Source organism: Thermobia domestica, chromosome 14 (assembly GCF_964235325.1).
Source record: "Thermobia domestica chromosome 14, izTheDome1.hap1.1, whole genome shotgun sequence".
In the NCBI taxonomy this organism is placed as follows: domain Eukaryota; kingdom Metazoa; phylum Arthropoda; class Insecta; order Zygentoma; family Lepismatidae; genus Thermobia; species Thermobia domestica.
In genome coordinates, this window is record NC_137467.1 from 96269736 (window position 1) to 96293427 (window position 23692).

At 36.5% G+C, this 23692-nt stretch overlaps 1 protein-coding gene across 3 annotated transcripts in view; it reads left to right on the forward strand.

The window, feature by feature from the left end:
• Positions 1-23692, forward strand: part of LOC145670272 (fat-like cadherin-related tumor suppressor homolog) — a 614703-nt gene that overhangs the window by 363512 nt on the left and 227499 nt on the right. The window contains exon 5 of one of the 3 annotated variants that reach the window (XM_081738702.1): positions 22116-22144. The exons of the other annotated variants lie outside the window; for them this stretch is intronic. Coding sequence (XP_081594828.1) covers positions 22116-22129 — 14 coding nt within the window. The 3' untranslated portion in view covers positions 22130-22144. Of the gene's footprint in view, positions 1-22115; positions 22145-23692 lie in introns of those variants that run through there. 3 annotated transcript variants of the gene reach the window in all.

The window sequence follows — 23692 nt, forward strand, 5'->3', positions numbered from 1 at the left end:
GGGCGTCAACATTCAAAATTTTAGGTAAGGATTTTGCCCCCTAAGACCGTTTTTTTTCTTTTCAGAAAATCAAAATCCAACATTTATTTACTTTCTTGCGTATTGTCCATACAGAAAGTTATGTTGCAATTCTTCATGTCCTTACACACATCGGACATACTGTTACTAGCACTTTTGATATTTCGTCATCAAATAATTGGAGTGACCCGTGCCCCACCTAACCGTTTTTTTTAGGAAAATACGAAAACCGTATAATCATTTCACCTCTACAATGTCTGTGCAAAATTACGTTCACTTTAGTTCACTTCCTCTTAGCGTTCAGCATCAACTTTCAAAATTTGTTTTTTTGCAACCTAAAAACCGTTTCTCTCAGAAAATAAAAAACAAACTTTATTCGTTTGTATTTGGTGTATTGTCCATACACAAAGTATGTTGCAATTCTTCATGTCCTTTACACACATCTGACATACTGTTACTAACACTTTCGATATTTCGTGATCAAATGTTTGGAGGGGTCGGTGCCCCAAACAACCCTTTTTTCAGGAATATACTAAACCCGTATTCCCTCATTTCATGTCTTTAATATCTGTGCACAACTTCATTCACTTTGGTTCACTTCTTCCTGCCTTTCGGGCGTCAACATTCAAAATTTTGGTTAGAGTTTTGTCTCCTAAAACCGTTTTTTTTAGAAAATAAAAACCAGTATATATTTAATTTTTGCGTATTGTCCATACACAAAGATTCGTTGCAATTCTTCATGTCCTTTACACACATCTGACATACTGTTAGTAGCAGTTTTTATGTTTCGTGATCAAGGGTTTGGAGTGGTCGGTGCCCCACCCAACCGTTTTCTCCCGAAAAATTCGAAAAACCGTATCCTCATTTTACGTGTGCTATATCTGTTCAAAATTTCATTCACTTTTGTTCACTTCTTCTTGCCTTTGGGGCCTCAATTTTCAAAATTTTTGGTGGAGGATTTAGACCCTAAAAATATTTTACCTCAAAACATAAAAAAACCCGTATTCGTTTATTTTTCCGTATTGTCCATACACAAAGTTACGTTGCAATTATTCATATCCTTTACACACATCTGTCATACTGCTTTTAGCACTTTTGATATTTCCTCATCAAATGTTTGGAGGGACCGTGCCCGACCTAACCATCTTTTTTAGGAAAATACGAGACAGTATTCCTTCATTCTATGTCTACAAAATCTGTGCAAAACTTCATTCACTGCGGTTCACTTTTTCTTGCCCTTCGGGCGTCAACTACCAAAATTTTGGGCTGGGTTCTTTTGAACCTAAAACTATTTTTCCGCAGAAAATAAAAAAACAGTATTCCTTTATTGTTTGCGTATTGTAAATACAAAAAGTTTCGTTGCAATTCTTCATGTCCTTTACACACATTTGACATATTGATACGAGCACTTTTGATATTTCGTGATCAAATTTTTGGAGGGGTTCGTGGCCCACACAACCGTTTCCTCCAGGAAAATACGAAACCCGTATCTTCATTTACATACTGTTACTAACACACTGTTACTGTTCATACACAAAGTTTCGTTGCAATTCTTCATGTCCTTTATACACATCTGACATACTGTTACTAGCACTTTCGATATTTCGTGATCAAAGGTTTGGAGGGGTCTGGGACCCACCCAACACTCTTTTCCAGGAGTATACGAAAGCCGTATTCCCTTTATGTCTACAATATCTGCGCACAATTTCATTCACTTTGGTTCAATTCCTTTTGCCTTTCGGGTGTCAACTTTCAAAATTTCGGTTGGGGGATTTTGCCCCCTAAAAGCGTTTTTCGTAGGAAAAAACAGTATTTGTTTATTTTTTGAGTATTGTCCAAACAGAAAGTTATGTTGCAATTCTTCATGTCCTTAACACACATCTGACAGTGTTACTAGCACTTTTGATTTTTCGTGATCAAGGTTAGAAGGATTCGGTGCCCCACCCAACCGTTTTCTGAAGGGAAATACGAAAACCCGCATCCTCAGTTTACGTCTGCAATGTCTGTACACAATTTCATTCACTCCGGTTCACTTCTTCTTGCCTTTAGGACGTCAACTTTCAAAATTTTAGTTGGAGTCTTTTTCCACCTAAAACTGTTTTTACGCAGAACATAAATCCGTATTTGTTTATTCTTGGCGTATTATTCATACACAAAGTTATGTTGCAATTCTTCATGTGCTTTACACACATCTGGCATACTGTTACTAGCACTTTTGATATTTCGTGATCAAAGATTTGGAGGGTTCTTTGCTCCACCCAACCCTTTTTTGCAGGAGTATACGAAACCCGTTTTTTTTTGTTGTTGTTGTTGTTGCCATTTTACGTCTACAATATCTATGCACAATTTTATTCACTTTGGTTCACTTGCTTTTGCCTTTCTGGTGTCAACTTTCAAAATTTTGGTTGGGGGATTTTGCCCCTAAAATGTTTTTTCCTCAGAACATAAAAAACCCGTGTTCGTTTATTTTTGCGTATTGTCCATACATAAAATTATGTTGCAATTCTCTATGTCCTTTACAAACATCTGACATAGTGTTACTAGCACTTTTGATATTTTGTAATAGAAGTTTGGGGGCTTCGTGTCCCACCCAACCGTCTTTTCCAGGAAAATACGAAACCCATTTTTTGTCATTTTACGTCTACAATATCGCACAATATCGTTTACTTCGGTTCACTTCTTTTTGCCTTTCGGGCGTCAACTTTTAAAATTTTGATCGGGGCTTTTATATTAAAATTTTGCATTATATAACTCTTTTCTTTTTTATGAGATTCTTTTTTGGGGGTGAAGGAGAGAAATGGTTTCCTCTGATATTTGTTTCTTGCCATTCATCTTGTTTGAACTGCTTAAGTAAGATCATTTTGTAACTTTTGATGTGATCCAAATCTGTTACGATAATAAAATTGTCATTCTTAATAATTTGTTTTATTCTCTTATTTGCAGTTTGCCACACTGATATATTTGTTACAAAATTGAGGTTTGGTCCAACGCCTTTCGAATTCGCAACCAACCAAAGCGCCGAGCTTTTCGGGTTGCCTGCTATTGCAGGAAAAGGAGAATTGCAAGTGGTAATGCACTTTTGGAGTCGTGTATACATATACATTTTTACATTGTTATGGTTTTTTTGTTGTTGTTATCGTTAATGTTGCATATTGTAATAAAACTTTTCATAATACGAAATTTTACAAATATTCTGTGTCCACAATATTTCTAGTCTAAGCTTAACAACACAATAAGTAAACCTAGTAAATCCTAAAACTTTTGCACTGATGTAAGCAGCAAAACAAAATGAAAAACAAACAAATGGAAAGTATTTGAATGAACATACAATGGTAACATTAAATAAAAATATAATGGAATAAATATATTCTTACAGTAGGAATACTTCTTCTAGTTCTCTGCCTTTGGGCATGGTACTCTGTATTAAGGCGACATTGCTTCTTAGAACTGCCGTACTTATTCTTTGTATGAGGAAGGTGTTTGCTCTCTCTCTCTCTCTCTCTTTTTTTTTTTTTTTTACTTTTATATTACATAATTAGTTTACATAATTTTTCATTCAGAGTCAGTGCAAGAAAAGTCATATTCAGAATGGTTATTTCGTATATTTGGAGAATATTATTTTGCAGCTTGTGGATCCTGAAATAATTTTAATGCAATTTATAAGCAGATCCAAAAATTAATTACTTCTGCATCATAAACTTAATGTTATAATATGTTAGGAAGGATGCAATGTAGTAATTATATGAGCTTAGAAGCACATCGTAAACAGAATCCTGTATGGTTGGCAGTGCACAGACCATTATGTGCAGTGAAGAGTTCAGATTTTCCCCGTGGGGGAAGGTTTTAATTTTCAGGTGTGAAAATAGTGTTACAAAAATATTGATAACCTACGTTGAACACGATCAGAGATATGGCTCTAGGAACTTCGTTTCTCCGGTGTGGACCACAACATAATGACTTGTTGGTGCAATCTTGTTTCAGTAAGTTTTGAATTTGATTGCAAAGTAACTTTCTTTATAGTAAGCCTATGAAAAATGAAGATAGAAAGATAATTTAATTAAGACATATATAATTTATTGCCGAATTTTATCTGTCTACTCGCTAGCATTCTTTATTTATGTTTCCAAAATACTTTTATTTGTGTGCATGAGCAAAATAAACAGAAAAACAATTATGTAATTTAGTTTCACATTACACTAAAGGATTCCAGCATTCCTTATTTACAAGCATTGCTTCCTATAACTATAAATTCTCATGCGAGTGCTTATTGAATTATCTTGTCTTTGCTGATTGAAGAATGGCTATTTGTTCATCTCGGCTAGTTCGAAGGTGCCAATATACTGTAACCTTCAAATGTCATTCAACAGCAAACGTCCATCAGGCATTTGTCTAGAAGGTGTATGGTGTAATTTCGTCATAATAAATCTCCGAGCCAAATTCTATCAATAGCTCAAAATGACGTGACAAAGAAATAGAACTAGCTACCAATTCGAGTAGGGGATTGGTCCGGGAAAACCCTTTTCTGGCGAAGAAGCCATCGAACCGACAGCCAATCGAAAAACTTTGCCCATCTATCACCTTCTTCTTTCCCTGAAGCTTGCTTCCTCCCATTCACCTTTGCGTTTTAGGGCTGTCCACCTCACAATCACTTTCTCCAATCTTTTCTATCAAGCGAAGACAAAAGTTCAGAGAAAATCGATAAGCAACAATGAAAGGAAGGAAGAAGTAGGATAGTGTCACTTCGCTTCCAAGTTGAAAATTGAAACAACGAACGCGGAATGAAAGAGACGAGGGTGTTATCATTTCAAGTATCGCTAGTTTTGACAGCTTTTCTCTTTGCTCTGATAAAAACCGCACTATAAAGAAGAGAGTTTTATGAAAGTCTTCCGTCCGAAGTTTTTCCATTAGCACGTTTCAAATAGCGTCAAAGTGCGTACCACAAATGTTCAATAATAAATCAGTGTCAGAACTCATTTCAAGTAAATGTAAGAGCGACAAATGAAAGCTCTTGCCTTCATACAACAAATAGCAAAAGTACGTACTTATTCTTCTGCTAGTAACTTCGGAAGTAGTTGTCCAATTCTGATCCAATTTTTCGGTAAAAGGATTGCGCTCTTCCTACGTCAGAAAAAACTAGACTCGAGTTCGCCAGTCGTTACGTATTTATTGGTTATACATAGATCTCAATTGGAATAGTCTCTATAAGGAGAGCAGCAGGATTTTTTCAAGGGGGAAAACCGATTCCAAGGGGGGACAAGCAATCTCGGACTGGGGGATACAGGGCCCCGGGAGGAGCCTCACTTGCCACTCCATCTTCTCTTTCAATGTAGCAGCCTTACATAGTACTAAGTTACAGAATCTTGTAAAACCTTTGCGATGGGGGGTGACATTTCTTCGTAAAGCTGTCAGCTTCATTTACGTGTGGTAATGAGACCCCAAGGTAGGGGCCTGTTTTGTTTCTTTATGGTGTTACAGTAACTTGTCAAATGTCTAACAGCTACCCCCCCCCCTTCCCCAGCAGGACTTTATAAAAGTTAGTCTCATTTCAGCATTCATGGGGCCTCATTCTTCATTTGTTGAAATATATATTGTCACTAGTTCACAAACAAAGGGCCCCAAACTGGATTTTATAATACAGGTCTCTTTTATACAGGATGCCGAACTGCTATAATCATTTAACAACTTACTTGGTATTTTTTCGAGCTACCCAGTGTTTGAAGGAGCAAATAAATGAGTTTTGGCGAAATAAGATTACTTTTGCACTATTTGTTATTTTTTGTCTTTTTTCCTGTTTGTTAACATTTCCGTGTGTAAAATGGCAACGTTATGCCGTATCTGGGAATTTGTTCAATAAATAAATAAATAAATAAATTTAGAAAGAGCCCCGGCAGGAATTCCTGCCCGAGCCTGGGGACAAGCAAAAGATACACACACAATCATAGTCATGAATATACATAAACTTTTATTCACACATGCACGTAATACATCATATGAAGCAACAATTATTTACGTATATATCCTTAAGTACAGTAATGAACTATGGTACTGTAATATAAATATATCACGTCCTGTTATATGTGAGAGCAAATTAATGTTTTGACATTTATTACCAAGAATTGAACACCCCTTGAAAATCCAGAAGATAGTTTGCCCCTCTTGTTTCACACTGAGATCTGGTATGGTCCCAACACTTAATATATTAATTACAACGCTGCGCTGTTCATTTAAAGGGGAGAAAAGGTACAAAAAATCTTTAAATAAACACACATGCACGGACTCCTCCGTGGCTAAGCGGTTAGCGTACGCGCCTTTGGCGTGGGAGATCCGGGTTCGATTGCCGGCAGGAGCTCATGTGGTTCGGATTCCACGTTAATCAGTAGGACCTGTCTCATATAGCCTCGCTATCTAAAGGGACGTTAAACTCAAAATCAACTTAACTCCACTCAAACACATACACACACACAAATACAAAGCAGAAGTAAAAATTAAAGTACTTTGTAATAAAATAATGCAATACCGGTTTCGATCGCTAATAGGGACACTCGGTCGAATAAGTGTAAAGCTTTCTCAAGTCAGCCGTCTTAAGTGAGATTTCCCTGGTTTTTTCTCATTCTCATGGCACCTAACGAACGAAAGCGCAACACTTGCCTTATTGACATTTGTGGTACTATTCCAAATAGCTTCTTTTTCTCCAAGTTAAGAGAGGATATGTTTGGGTGTTAAGTTAGAGGATAAGCACACAGTATCAACTGCTATACAAAGTCCAAATTTTATAACATTGATGCAGCTCGCAAGTTGTTCTAGGGGAGAATATGACTTTTTCAGGGGACTCGAGGCTTTTTTGCGTACTAAAAGCAGACAAAAAAATCTTTCAGAATATCAAACCATTATTAACTCATCATACATACATACATACAAACCTTTCTCAGAACATTAACAGGAAGAACACGTAAACTCAAATACAAGGATCACTTACACAAAAAAGTGAAAAATCAAATAGAATACATGGTAGACACATCCGAAAGATGTTAACAAATGCATGTTTGTGATTGGCCAAAACTTAAAAAAAAGAAAATAATAAAAAAATAGTGTAAACAGATCCTTATCTGTAATTGGCCAAACGACTGTCCATACAATTTAAAGATACTTCTAGAAATATTTATTTATTTATTACTTTTTTTTCTTTCTTTTACAGGTTTCATTAACAGTTTCCCAATAACTATTTGCCAGTGTTTACTCAAAGTTGAAATATAATATATTCTTTCTTCGTTTTCAACATATTGAGATATTTCTAATTACGATAAAGTATTACGGAATTATCCAAAAAGCAACTTCTCTGTGCAGTGATTTATCACAATTCACTCATTTTGCACACAGTTGTCCATTGTTATGAGCATATTTAGGGATTTTTGTTCAGATCTAGCTCGGAATAAGTATAAGAGAAAAGTCAAAATTAACGTTCAGTGAATTAGTAATTTATTTTCATTTGTAATTCATTTAGTACATTAGAGACAAACACACAACAGTAACACATAATGCTAGGGCAGAACACATTCTGGGGCAGAGCCTCACCTCTGGAACTGATTTATATAGGCATTTATAAGCCCCAATTTCTTAACCTTTCTCCACAAACACTGATTAAAATGGAAATTACACCCATTAATATGCGCTTTCTGCTGAACAGTGTTCTTCGAGATGTTATTGCTGCTTGCTCGAAATCCAATTTGATTAATTTCGTATTCCAATCATTAATATTAGCCTTCACCAAACTGAAGAATCGCTGATACATCTTAGTAGCTCTTGTTGGTAAGAGGCCGAAGATCAAAGGGACAGTATTTGTGTTCTTCAAGTTGTGTTTCCGTTCTTAAAATTTCGATGCTGTCTGTACTGAAAACCCTAATGAAAAGTGCATGGTTTGTTCTTACAGGTTTGGATTGCTGTGATAGTTTTCATTAGGTGGCCCGTGTGCTCTCTTCTTATATATTCATGATCTAACAAATCAGCCAATCAGAATTAATCACATAATATTAGGCTGTTCCATCTCCATATCCACGTTCTTCGGGTTGAAGAATGGTTAGGAAACTATTCTTTTAAAGTATCATTAGATAAGCTAGGTGGATGCCGATCTCCATAGAAATCAAGACATGACTCTTAATCTGTACGAAGGTCGGCGCTCACCAAGCCCGTTCAGTGATCTTGAAAGTATTACTTGATACTTAACATACCCATCTATCGAGGAGATACTGCAGTTGCTTGAACGGCAACTACAATGACTTATTTGTAACATAAAAGCTATAATATTTTCTCCCTTCCAGATTTTTCTGTGCCTCGACATTTAGTAAGTGCAAACTCGACTATTGGCAACAGATGGCAGCACGTATCCTCCTACCTTTCCAGTGTATTTCATTGAGATCAGCAATATTGAAGAATAATTGAATCAATATAGAATAATCCGTGCACTGTTTGATTATTTTGTTTTACTATATGTAAAAGCATTGCTAGAAGCATGTTGTGAACAATGAAAGAAACAAAATATCATAGAAGAGCACAAATTATTCCCTTACTGATTCAATTTGTCTTTGAATACCTACAGTGAATATTTATCCTTTTAAGTTGATTGGATTGCGAATATTGTCGCTTCCTATGAAATACGTTGGAAAACTAACTTAATTTCTACTATAAAATTATTTTTATGAAAATCTTTCAACTTTTGGATAAAAACCAATATTTCTTAACATTCACAGCTTTAAAGTTATGGTTAGTACTTCCTATCTATTTTTCCTCAGGTTACGAAATATAGAAAATTTAATAAAAGTGGATAGATAACCCTTGGGTACTCTGAATCCGGGTAGCGATAGTTCTTTTATTTATTTATTTATTTATTTTTCCAGTCGATGCAGAACAGAGCAATATTATCCCGTAAAATAAATAATTCTTGACGTGCATGAGAAAGCGAGATGTTTCGTTAAATTATTGGGAAAATTTTAGAAATTCTTACATTTTCTTGCTCTTTTCTGCCTTCACCCATATTCTTGTGTAGTTTTCTTTTATAATTCGATACAATATAAAATTTATATATAGAAGATTTCAGAGAAAACACGAGTTGTACTTTTTTTATTTCATAAAAGGAAAGTAATATAGGCCTACTATTATGACATTAGATTCTGGTGATGTGCGAGATAAGAGAGAGGCTCTAAAACTTCGAATATACATAAACATTTAATGATGTCACACAATGAAATAGTACTGTATGCAGCGATTCATCATTTTGTCAATTACAAGGAAAGGAAAAAAGAGGCATCTACGCTTAGTGAGGATAGGTAGGATATATAGGTGTGTGCAGACTTTCAGATTAGGGCGAACAAAATTCTCACTATCCTCACTAAAAGAAGCTCCCTCCTTGTTTTCCTTGTACCAGGTAATTTGCAGAAAGGTGAATTGCAGCAAAGAGTAATTTCATACCTCTCTGTCGTAATTTTATTCACTGTAAGACATCATTATTCAAATATCAGAGATTATACAAGAAAACGAATTACTCAAAGTGTTAACACAATAATATTTGATACATGTTTCAGAACTTGGTATGTACATGTTAGAAACTGTCTTTTCTTGAAATACTAATTAGGAATAATGTTTATTATTTGTTAGTTTAAACAAAGAAATATTAAATATGAACAATGTTATGCTGGAAACAATAGGAAGTGTGACGAAAGTTTGGGGAGTAAGCTTTGAGAGCTTGTGCATTTAAAGTACAATTCATCTATGAACTGAGGGAAGATTAAAAAGAAGACTGAGATAAAATGAGAACTGTAATTCGATTCTGGAATACTAGTTATGAAGGGAGAACCGTCACCCTAAGTCCATTTTATAAGATTTTATGCACTATGGGTTTTACCTTGGTTCACCTGATCACGAATACCACTGTGTTATTCCGGCAGCTAACATTGGCATCAATAGTAGAATTAATTTTTAAGGTTTTTGTTTAATTGTAGTGTAGTTTCCTTTTCACTACAAAAACAGTGCATTTTGATTTAATTTATAAACTAATAAAATATTTACCATGTTTTAATGAAAGTTCGGTAGAACGTTTTCAAACCCAAATATGAAGTGATTTTGATTGAGGAAGAAGGAAGTCATGATTAATTTATTTCCAGCGCTACTCTGCCGTCTCCCTCTTGCCTAGTTCTCTTGGTTGTTCCCGAAATGGCGAAAATGTGGAAGCTCTTATTGATGAAAAGCTATTCAATGCATTTTCAATTTGTTCACATAATTTAGACGAAAATTCCATCAGCACCGTTACTCTAAAAACAATTTTCAGAGCAGCAATTTCAATTTGTCAGAACAAGCCGTATTTACGGTTGAGTATTTCTTGACAAGAACCCGAATTGTCATCAGTGAATTGTCAGTTTGATTATTTTATTTTTAATTTTTCCCCCAGGCAGCTTTATTTCCCGTTGTCTCCTCACACAAGCGAATATAACGCCTACACAGTTACATCTTATTTTACCTAGTGACGTCCATCTTTATTGATGACAGCGTGCAGAGTCACTTCGGATTTAATTACGAGTTTTACTAATGACTAAAGACACTTCTGGTAATTTCTCAACTTAAGCGAAAGAGCTCAGGAGTGTTTGCGAATTAATTCGGAGGCTGACTGCTTGCATTAGATTTCGATGAGTTAACTGTTTGAAATGTTACTTTGAATGAGTCTATAGCTATCAAGTGTAGTAGAGTGCACTCCGCTTTTGTGAATGATGACATTGTTTCCTCTTCGTTGGAATTCTGTAGATAATCACTTTTATCTAACGTGTATATTTAAAGCACAAAGTTACTTGCGGGAGAGTTTACAAGTAGTACTAGAACGTTTCTAAAATGTACAGAATTCATTACATATAGTATTTGCGATCACGGTTGTTGATGTTCAGTTAATAATTACATTTCATTCTAATTGTTTAAAATTTTACTTAAGCAGCTAACTGTTCTTCCCGCACGTTGTTTTAATTGTTTTTCTGCAGCATTGTATTTATTTATATATTTATTTTTATATTTATGTGTTGGAGAGTTGTTCCTGAAAAAAAAAATGCTTGTGGGCATTTTCCTCCTTTTTCACTACTCTTTTTTCCTATTATACAGATGCTTCGTTAGAAATTTGCAGGAGATTGCGCTGCGCGATTGGTTTGGAGTTGCGCTCGTAACGAGACACGGTATAATTTTCATCACTTTCACGGCATACTTTCTTGACAAGATAGCCTCAGCTCTTGTTGCACATCCCTAAACATACTACAGAAGATTCGAAATAGTAATAATAGGTGATATGGTTTTGAAATATGTTAACGGAAGAATTTGATGATAATCGAAGTTAAGGTTGACTAGAGCCGACCGATCTGACAGATGATTACATAGAGTATATCTTTTTAAAGATAAATTAACTGAATCTGCGCTGTCTACACAGCGTATCATTCTAATATGAGCATGAATATTCTTCCCACTTCGCCACTATATCTTTACATATCCCTTTACAGATAGAAATGAAGGACGTGAGAACTCAAAAATGGAGTAATTTGCTGTAAAAACATATAAATGTAGCATTTTAATATATAGATGTTTGGGTAAGTGTGTGGCAAACTTGGAGAAGTAATAGATGATGTCAAATAGAAATATTTTCTTCTTAAAATCCATATCCGAATTCGCCGCTCCATTGCCTTTGAAGTTGACACGTTGCAATAGGTTGTCATTCAGATTAAAGCAAAGCGCCTGTCATGTCTGCTAACCCGCTGTACATAGCTCGTGTACTGGTTGCCTAACATATGGATATCTGCCTAAGCAACGCCCTAGCGGTAATGCTAATCTAATGGGCTTAAAATGACATCTGATACGTAGAATAGAAACAGAATGGTACATATCTTGAAAATTTCACTGAGAACTAGCAAACAAAGGGACAGTCAAAACAAGTCGGTCCAGCTCGGAAGAAGGCGAAGACGATGAAATCGGCCGACAAGGTGATGGTAACAGTTTTCCGGGATCCATGCGGAATCACCTATAAAGGTAACCAAGAAAGTTCTGTCGCTTTTTGTGGAGGTCTGTGTTGAATTGGTTCTCACACCGTTAGTTGAATGCGAATGGAGATAAGGCGGAGGCCAGTTGTTGGTGTGGGTATATCCAACATACTATGTAGTTGGTGCAGTTCAGATACACCGTGAACTTGCATAAGAAGAGAGTGAACAAGGTACCTCCACAGAGCGTCATAAGGACATGCATGCTGTACGAGTTCAAACTGAGGTCAAACGTCACTACAGCAGAAGATATGCCAGGCCTTTAATGAGGACGTCATGACTACACGGACAGAGCAGCAGTATTTAAAAGTTTAATGACGGTGACGAAACACTCGAAGACAAGTTCCAAAACAGCCGAAACCAGCACTGCACCAAAAGAAGGTCCTCCTGTGTGTTTGGTGGACTGCTCGTGGCGTTGTGCATTCGGAACTGCTACCAGCTAGTCAGAGATCAATACAACTGTGTACCATCAGTAGTTGAGCCGTATTCAAGAAAAACTCAAAGCTCTGGAGCCAGCACTTCTGCATCGCAAAGGGGTCCTCCTGTTATAGAACGTGCCCCACGTGGCTACGATAACCAGGGACACCATTCTGCGCCTTGGATGGGAAACACTGTTGCATCCGCCATACTCCCCGGACATTGCACCGTCCGATTAACATCTTTGCATTCCTTGGACAATCACTTTAGAGAACGCCAGTTTAAATCCCTAGTAGACATGCAAAATGCACTTAATACCTTCCAGAACGTTGACAGAAGACTGTCAATGCTGATGAGGATTATTTTTGATCTTCCAAATACGTCTTAGGTGACATATTGATGTTCGAAGATGGTGGATGAAAGAGTGACAGAACCTTCTTGGTTACCTTGATAGAACGATTACTTGGAAAAAAGGACAAACGATAAAGGAGAGTATTATGCGTCGTTATTGCAACGGTCGAGAGAAGAAATCATGTGAAAACGTTGTCATTTGGCAAAGAAAAAAAATGTCTGTCATCAAGGCAAGTTTCAATGGCGAAAATTATGGAATTGAAATTTGAAATATTGTTACATCCACAGTATACACCGGATTTGGGCCCTGTTGAGTTTATTTCCGAACTCGAAAAAAATGGCTCGGCGGCAAACTATTCATGTCGAACGAGGTCATAGCCCAGGCAGATATGTTTTGAGGACCTTCCGAAACCCTATTTTTTGGATGGCTTAAAAAATTGGAGAAACGCTGGATAAAATGGGTAGCTAAAAGAAAATTATGTTGAAAAAGTTTTTAAAAGTCTACCCAAAATGATTTGTTTTAAAATCTTTTTCAAAGGACTTACTGAACGACCGTCGTAGGCACACAATTTATAATCACACAGCGACTATGGCCTGTCTCTAGTGCTTGCTGTTTTCGGGATTTCATTGTTGAAAAGAATTAGCCATATACGTGAACGTAACATTTTTTTAAAAAAAGGTACTAGCTGAACCTGCGCTCTCTACACAGCGCATCATTCGCATTTGAGCATAAATCTCCTTCTCATTCCTCACAACATATGTACATGTCCCTTTACAGACACAAGTGAAACACGTCTTGATTTTTAAAAAATCGGCAAGGGGTATCATAAAGGGGAGATTTTTTCGATTATTTTTTCTCAATATCTCGCACCGTTTGCAAGATTGGAGCCTACTTCTGGTTGGAGCTTCTAATTCATGTATGACCTGTTTTCTTTCTTCTCGCATGCAGTATGTAATAAGCAAATCTATATATATAAAAGAGAACGTACAAATCCTTTGTCCGCTCATCACGCTAATACGGCTGAACCAATTTCTTTTATTTTTGGGGGGTTATTAGGATTTGGACCCTAGATGGTTTTTATCATATCACTTTAATTTTCAATTACCAGTGTCTTGAGATAATTGACCATTCAGGTGTCCATTACGTACAAATCCTTTGTTAGTTCATCATAGGTATAAAAATAAACGTATTTATATGCAACCCGCATGACCGTGTCACTCGGCGGGTTAACATAAATGACAGGCGTTATAATGGTTTTTATCATATCACTTGAAAGCGAAAAAGTAAAAATTATCTAAGTAACAAAGTTTATTGCGTTCGGGGGTGACCGCAGCGAAGCGGGGCGGGTTAACATAAATGACAGGCGATATAATGTTAACATTTACTGCAATCTTCTATGGTTTTTATCATATCACTTGAAAGCGAAAAAGTAAAAATTATCTAAGTAACAAAGTTTATTGCGTTCCGGGGTGACCGCAGCGAAGCGGGGTGAACGCTGCTAGTACATTATATATACAATTAATTATAATGTCAGTTATATATGGTGTTCATTGGGCAAAACACTCAAAAAATACAGATTTATTTTAGACTCGAGAAATGCTTATCCTTCCATTTTCACTATTATTTGGCCATGGAACAAACGCCTGAGACATATACAACCCCAATATACAACATGTGGTGTTGGAATGTATAACGCATAGGATATGATGCTTTAGTTTTTTTTAATGTCAACGCTTCCAGTGTACCCTAAAAAAATGTAATAAAGAAATAATGGCCATGTTTTTTCTTTTTAAATATTCAATTAGAACTGGACAATCTACGCAAAATTTCCAATCGATCAGTGAAAACGTCATCTTTCTAGAGCCTGTAGTTTCCGAGATCTCATTGTCGAAAGGAAGGCCACAAACATATAAACATAGTTTAAAAGAACTCGAAAGATGGAAGCATAATTCACATGCATTGATTTTAGAGAAGGCTTATTAAAATACAAAGGCTTTGAACAATAATTTTATATCATAAACTTTATGAAAAAGATATAATTAACTAATTTAGACTATTTAAAGTACAAATACTCAAAATGTTTGTCTCTGTTAAACGTGAAATCACACATAACCGTAAATGAAAGATTTGAAAGCCAAAGTTATAGGTTGGAGCTCAGGCGCTTTTAATTGCTATTGTAGCATTTTAATAGATAGATGATTGGAGTTTTATATTTCTTCTCAACTTAAGTCCTTGTGTTACTTTTAGTAGGTTCGGTGGAGTTACTAGTCTCACGTATAAATCTGTGTGTTGGTTCAGATCTTACTGTAAGAAAGTAAGTTCCATCTTACATAGCTTTGGACCTGAAAAGCGACCTTGACATTTAATCAACCAATCGTCAGTTAACGTGCCACTATTATATCATGTAGGCTAAAGTGGCATTACTAGGGTTGACCAATTACGGAATTCGGAAAGTAAAGTCGGAAAAATTCCGAAGTTGAGGAAATTTCGGATTCTGGAAAACATCCGTAATTTTTCCGAAATCCGGAAAGCAAAATTTCCGATTCCGGAAAATTTTAGTCATCCTTAGCGTGTACTAAATGCAACTGAATAATGATGAAAATTTGACAGAGCGATGTCTTCGGATACCATACTTTGTAATACCACAAGCGTATGTGATCTTGAATTGAATCTTCGGCCTACGATTGTATCCCATAACTACCCTTACAGATATTTCATAATCTTACGCAATTAAATGGTTTGTGTTTCCTCTAACTGTATCTAATGTATTGAAAAAATGTTGGCGATTTTCGGAAACCGGAAATTGTACGTCCCTTTCATACATTATTATATTGTTGCATAGGACGAAAAACAAAGTTAAATTACTAACATTGTATACAGTGTAAGTTTTTATCTGATTCCTTGAATATCGGTTTAAGGTACAGTGTTCATTGTGATTCTAGATATTTTTGTGTGTCCCCTAATGTTATTTCTTCTTCTTCTTCTTCTTCTTATTATTATTATTATTATTATTAGTAGTAGTAGTGGTAGTGGTGGTGTTGGTGGTAGTAGTAATAGTAGTAGTAGTAATAGCATACAATTATATAATAATGTATGTGTTGTTGTAGAGGTGCGAGTTCTTTACAGCAATTAATAGTGCTTCCTTCATATGTCCTTCAATGCTTTTACCGTTTTAATTTGATCAGATATTTCTTTCAAGCTGTCATGCTTTTATTGTATTTCAAATATTAGTCGACAGTGACTTTTTTTTCCTTGCTGCCTGTCGCCCTCAATGGAATGCACTTCTTCTGATGTAAATAATGCTGTCTTCAGCTTGGAAAGTTTCGACGTGTACTTTCAAAGCTGTCACATGTTTGGCAGCGCGAGTTTGTTTTCCAAGAGCTCCTCTGATGGAGGTTTCGTGGGACCGGAGGGAAACTTTTCGAAGTTTGCTGTACATTACTTTGATAAGTACCTTAAGTTAGTGACATTTTCCCTTGCATCGGGAGCAAGGAATTTAATTATGCCATCACATAAATGTTAGAAATTTTGCTGTGCGGAAGAAGCAATTATCAAACTTCATCCACGATGGGAGACATATTAACAAATGTAATGTGTGTAATAAGATTGATTTTTTTTATGGCAAACCAAAAGCAAGGAAAGTATTGCGCATGTGCTTACTTGTGAATAAATTTATAACGAAAAAAACATACTGTTGAGTGTACAACAAAAACTGATTGAGTTAGAAACATTAAAAATACCATTATATACATTACACAAACATCTTTGAAAATATTTGGTGCTTTTCGTTACCACATTTATTTTTCCTGGAAAGAAGTGAAAACATGTGTTTCAAAATATCCCCTGCATTTGGGGCTATTTTCAAACAACAATGAGACCATTGTGGAACACTCGCATAACTTATAGGATTTAAAACTAAAGAATACTGGGGTCTATAATAAAATGCTTTCACATAATAACATTTGATATAATTATCTGATAGTTACTCAGTTATTCCCTATCAAAAATTAATTGAGTAATAACTCATTTTTCGGTACTTTATCAGTAATAAGTTTCCAAGTAATGATGGAGAGCAGGCTTAGAATTAAGAAAAATTACTTTCATGTTCTGTCTTCACCAAAAATTGCTTTGTTTCCGTGAAAAACTACATATCATACAGAAAATATCAATATAGAAATCAGAACCGTTTTCGTGATTCAAAATGATCCGATTAAACGCGGAAAAATAGAAAATACGAACCTTTCACGGCTTTACTGAACAATAAACTTAGGCACACACATCTGTTGCATAACATGAAAAATTCCAAGATTATTATGTTCTCATTCGAGTACCTGCAAATACTTCCAGGTTGTACACTTCAAACATCAACAATCTTTTTAAAACAGTATTTATGTCTACCACCAGGCATTACCATTGCGGGAATACGCAAAATGGCAATTATATCTGACTTTTTCATGAATGAAGTGTCAGTTTCGACAGGTTTAAATGTTTTCTTGTTCGCATCTGATTTAAGACTCATAACTTCAAATTCATCATAGATAAGATTCTTAATACTGTCACAATATAACGAAATATGGTACTATTTCGGCGACCTCCTTTAAAATTTGCGAGAACAAAGTTTCCTGGTGTAATGCACTCTGTTTCGGGATCCTCTATTTCGACGAAATCGTCTGGTTGTGTGTCATCCAAATTATCACCAGAGGATGCTGTCAGACAAGGAAGCATTCTTCAGCAAGCTTCAGGAAGACATTCTTCGTCGCTGCTCGAAGAATTACGAGCCTTCTATTGTTTATTCTTGGATGCTCTACAACATGTGATACTGAAATATCATAGCATGCAGTCATTCATATATTTAAATGTTACCATATTTCATAATAGTCCCACACTGTGTTTCGTAATAGCCCCACACTGTGTTTCGTAATAGCCTTTTGACTTTTGACCCATGTGCCCCTCCACCATACATCGTTTCACACATTACTTACATAGTGTGAAAAGCCCAATATAAGTCTACAAGAATATATATATTTAATGAGGCATTTGATACACGAGATATAACAAAAATTTTGGAAGAATATATATTGTTAAAAATTGAATTCTTTCAGATTATATTTTTCTTCTCGAAAACTGTCATACTTCAGATATTTGTGATATATGCAATAGATATAGCAATACATTTACTATTTAGTCATTTTTGGGGAGGGGGGGAGGGGGACATCAAAGTTACAGAGTTCTGAAAAAACAAGAGTGTTTCACAGTAACCCCACTTTTCCCATGTTTTACAGTTAAGCCACTTGACCCTACAGTATCTGTATGTATTTGCTTTTCAGCTCATTGCAAAGTAACTATAAATTGATAATTTGCATCGCTTTTAAATGTTAATTCTGATCTAGTTGAGAAAATTGATACTTAATGAAGTTCAAATAATTTGTTTAATAAACGAAGACTCAAGTGTCTGTTAGTTCGTTATGTAGTGTTTCAGGAATAATAAGCACAGAGTCTAGAGAAATTCTTAAATAGTATAATTACTGAATGATGAGCTCGGGTTTAATATATCAGTTAGTATGCCAGGTCCCGAATGAGAGCGTCTACTTTTCGTGCATTACATTAGCATAATGATGGTGGTGGCGTTGGGTTGAATTTGAATATTTGTGTTTTGCGGCATTATGCAACACCGAAGTTACGAACAGTGTTCCAGTCCTACTTCTGCACTCTTTTCCTTCTCTCCCTATTTGCCCAATCGCTTCCCAAAGCTAAAGTGTGAATACTTGTTACGTTTATGTAGGACATGCCCTTCAGGAAATAGTATCCCAACAGCCTAACTTTTTGCTTCCCCTCTCCTATAGACATAATTTTGTGAAAGAAACTGTGGTCATTAACGGGATCTGCTGTTAAGGTGGGATTGGAACCACGACCAGGGTTTGGATGCGGTTCAACGTAGCGTAAACCTTCATGTAAGATCAACTCCTACAATACGAGGCGGAGTCTTAAAATAAGTGTCTCCAGACGTCTGTGGTCAGAGACCAAAAATAGCACGTGACATTAGTCAGATGTACCATTGCTTCCTCACATAAGTACACGTACATTGAGACATTTGTCATAAACCTTTCCAGGAAAAAAAAAAAAAAATGGGTTCTGTATACGGAAGAAGCGTCGAACATTTTCTTTGACTCCAGCATTTCTCTGCTTCTTCATCGATGGTAATATGTCGGTTCACTTTAATCATGTCATCCACCATCCTGACATTTTCGTCTGGAGTGGCCATGCACATCCAGGTCTCTGCGTGTTCATCACTTGCAGCTGCCCCTCATTGAATTGGCGACACCATCTCCGCACCATTTGTTTCGATATCACATCAGATCCATAGACTTCCGCGAGACGGTTATGGATTTCTGCTCCCGATACGTCACGTGCCTATTCATAGCGGACAGCCGCTCGCAGTTTCTCCTTTGACCACGACGTCGAAACACGCCTTATCTCCATAGCTACCAGGCTCACTGACAAGGGACATGTTTCGGTTCGAACGCGAGGATCAACATAAAACTTGGTAGACATATACAGGACTAAGTACTGACCACGGTATGGTAAGTCATTCCCGTGTAAAACTTGTTTTCCGCCGACAGCGCCACCTATACTTCGAAACACTAGCAGTTAGATTCCGCGTTATAGGCGCTGAGTGAAGATCAGTCAGGTGCGTCAGTGTGTGGTGGTAAGCTCGAATTAGTGTTAGGTGTGGTAGTCAGTGTGGAAAAAATGGGTGAGCTGCTGGCATTAACCCACTTCATGTAGTTGAACTGTTGAAAGACAAACTAAGGCGCATATTTAAGAATCAAACATCAGTTGGAGAAGATGAATCATTTGCGACATTTTGGTGCAATTTAATTATCAATGAAGTTTTACGAAAATGAATTAGAAATGATACACACATCGACACTCGCCAGAGATGATAAAAAAAAAAAAAAAATTACACGGCACAGCAAGATATCTATGATAGCAGTTCAAAGCGGGAAGAAGACAGCAGTCCAGAGCAGGAACAAGGCATTAGTCAAAGCAAATACGACGTATCTTCAGCATGAAAACTGGAAAGAACAGACATTTTATCGCAGTTTACGGACGAGGAAGTCCGGAGTATATATAAAGATTATCATTAAGGAGAATACAACTCGTACGGGAAGCTTCTGGCACGACACAAGTAAATTATTTCTTTAAGTAACTGCAAACCTATTTTAGTTATGGGCACGCGCGTCTACGAACTCCGCTTCATTTAAAGGGAATGGCAAAATGAAACTCCAAACAATGAAGTGTGAAGTCATTAGATTATTTGACGAGGCGCGAGAGCATGGAACATCAGTGCATTCCTGGTCTTTACAGTGCTGGGCTTTCCAAGCGGCAAAAGAAGTTGGCTTATCGGATTTCAAAACGTAGCCGACTTTCATTGAAAATCTTTAGAAACAAGCAGGTATTATTTCACGAATGAGTGCGACCTTCATCAAATAATCTGATGATTTCACATTTCACTGTTTAAAGTTTCATTTCCCAATTACCGGTTCCCGCTCTGGACTGCTGTCTTCTTCCCGCTCTGAACTGCTATCATAGATATCTTGCTGTGCCGTGTCATTTTTTTTTTTTAATCATCTCTGGCGAGTGTCGATGTGTGTATCATTTCTAATTTATTTTCGTACTCATTGATAATTAAATTGCACCAAAATGTCGCAAATGATTCATCTTCTGCTCCAACTGATGTTTGATTCGTAAATATACGCCTTAGCTTGTCTTTTAACAGTTCAACTACATAAAGGGGGTTAATGCTAACAGTGCGCCCCATTTTTTTTTTTAACTGACTATCACATCTAACACTAATTAGAGCTTACCACCACACACTGATGCACCTGACTGATCTTCACTCAGCGCCTACAACGCGGAATCTAACTGCTAATGTTTCGAGGAATAGGTGGCGCTATTGGCGGAAAACGAGTTTTACACGAGAATGACTTACCATACAGTGGTCAGTACTTAGTCCTGTATATGTCTACCAAGTTTTATGTTGATCCTCTTGTTCCAACCGAAACATGTCCCTTGTGAGAGCTGAGACTCGTGCTAGTCGTGCACTCGTCTCCGCTTTGGGCAGGCGCTGCGAAGGCGCCATCTTCAGGATCGCGGACGAATGACACACTTGTGTCTGAGTGTGTTGGGCATGCAATCGCTGTCTTGCTTCCTCCATTACTGTTCGTTTCCTGGGGAAAACGAGAGGGGGACTTATCTTCGGACTCCCCCTCATGTATATATTCCCCACGCACTTTCTCGCCTCGAAGAGAGCTGGATTACAGAAGCATGTTACCGATACAGGCATGTGAAGGAGTTGGGGAATAGGCAATACAGGCCTTCCTTATCTATATCAATACTTCCATTACTAATAATGTGACAACTCACTACTGAATTGCGAACCAGTATCTAGAAAGCAGCCAAAAATGAGTACGGGAGTCGGTGATTTGAATTATGAGTTGGACTACCCATTATTCGATTTCAAGTAATTTGGTTGGCAATAGATCCTCGACTATAATTTCTGGATTTTCTTTAACGATCTCTAGGACCCGTAACGTCATTCATAAAAGTTCTAAATTTAGAAGCTTCCATACAGTACCGTCCTTCGCCAATATCTTTGTCATGACATAAGAATTTTCTCTTAAAAGACAGCTTTTCTCATGTAATATCTTATTCAGTTTCCTTTCCTCTTTCTAATTATCTCTAATATTATTTTACTTTCCGTAAACTGTTCAGAGAGAAAGAAATGCATAAAGAAATAATGGTAGAAATTAGACCATATTGCGGATGACCAAAATTTTCCGGAATCGGCAATTTCGCTTTTCGGATTTTTCTGGAATCCCTAGACTGTATGCTCTGTCATCGCCTAGTATATCTAATGAGACTAAGAGTTTAGTTATGAAACTTAGAAACAAATCTGTGATATTCAAATTATATAACATTTACTTAAGTGTTCCGTTATCGATGCGTGAAAAATATAGCTTTTATTTATGTGAATTTATCGCTTTATTCAATCAGTGTAGTTTTCTTGTCTATGCATTTTTTTGTATTATTGAAAATATAAGTGAATGCTTATAAATAAACAATAGAATCTTGTGTTTGGTGCTTTAAATGATTATAGTAAAATACGTAAAGATAAATATAGAGAAGAAGATCAGTGATGATTCATGTTGAAAAAACAGAAACGTTCAAAATAGTTGAATGAAAATTAAAATCTTTTCTTCTCTTGATTTCAGGTGAGTTTCGTTAACAGCGATAATATAAGGGGAAGCTGGCATTCTTGGTATGTAAGTACAAATTACTGTTTACTCCATAAATAAATAAATACATAAATAGATGTACTCACTACTAAATGTATACTTTTTGATTTTGTTTTCTTCTTCAGTCGTAAACGAAAGGTTTATGAGCAGTATGGAAAGATCAGATTTTTCTGTCTGCTTACTATTTGCTTGATATGTTGATTTGAATGTCGATATCGTTCAGGTAGTGGATTTCAATATTGATCTTCCGTATCTGTTCTTCTTCTTTTTTTTAAACTTTCCCTTCTAACACTTTCTGTTAGTTCGTTTTAATTGGCGGAATAAATTTGCAGTTTTGTTCTTTTCCTTTCATGGGCGAAATGCATTTATTATTTCATAAATTATATTTAAAATATTACTTTCTTTTACTTGTATATATATACCGTATATATTTTGCTTTAAAGAATTACATATTCTTTCAGTTTTGTGCCCGTTGAGGATTTTGCAAATAGTTTGATAGTATAATTTCAATAAGAGACCAGATTAAACATTTTTCATACTGTCAGCTTTTCATGCATACATTATTCATTTCCACATGGGTCGTGGTGGCTCAGTGGTAGAGCGTTCACCTCTGGCGCATGGGGCCCTGGGTTCAAACCCTACGTCCTCCAAGTGAACTTTGTGCGTGGGATTCCTCGAGGTTCTCCCGTTTCCTCCCACTTTCTTCATTCCACCATTTCATTCATTGCTCATCACCACCGTCTCCTTTAGCTTAGCTGGCATAATCGTGGGACGTAACACTCAAAAAATTAATTTAATTTTCCACATCTTGAAAAGTCCGGGAACGCTGTAGTGTCCAACTCCCCATGTTTTGTATTCCTCCCAGTAGGAGGTAACCAAATGTTTGTATACAAAAGACATCAGGTAGACATGTTTTCATATTTTGGTCATTTTTTTCTTTTCCAAGTCCATACGCATTTCTCTACCTTTCCAGTTGGAAACGAGTAGTTGCTCAAGTTCCACGGCAGGGAATTTGTGAACATGTGAGTCTAACTTTTCATTTGAAAGTAAGTTTACGAATATTATTTTCCAGGTTAATCACATCTGCATTCCGTTTTCAGTTTTTCAGGAGGATAGAGAAAAATATAGGGATCCAGTTGTGCTGGGCAACATTGGCGTCTCTGGCATGTAAAATTTGGGGGGGACATCAAAGGAAATGATCTAACTGCTAGTATCTCGGTGGAATTTTAGACTGTGTCACTTCAAAATATTGGGGGGGACGCGTCCCCCCCGCCAGAGACGCCCATGCTGGGCAACATCTTCAGAAAAGTACATATGCAATTTACTTTAACAGCCTTTGAGTGAGGATTCGATAGAAATGGTACTTTCCCGAAGACACCTGCTATATCGGATTCTTTTTGCATTACAACATAGAAAGAGAGAGAGAGAGAGAGAGAATTATCATCATAACGATAAAAATTTTCCTGATTGTTTGTGTTAACCCGTCATGGCTGTTCTCGCATTGTTCACACAAAGGTACTCGAAAAATATGTTTTTTAAATCTTCTTCGTCTT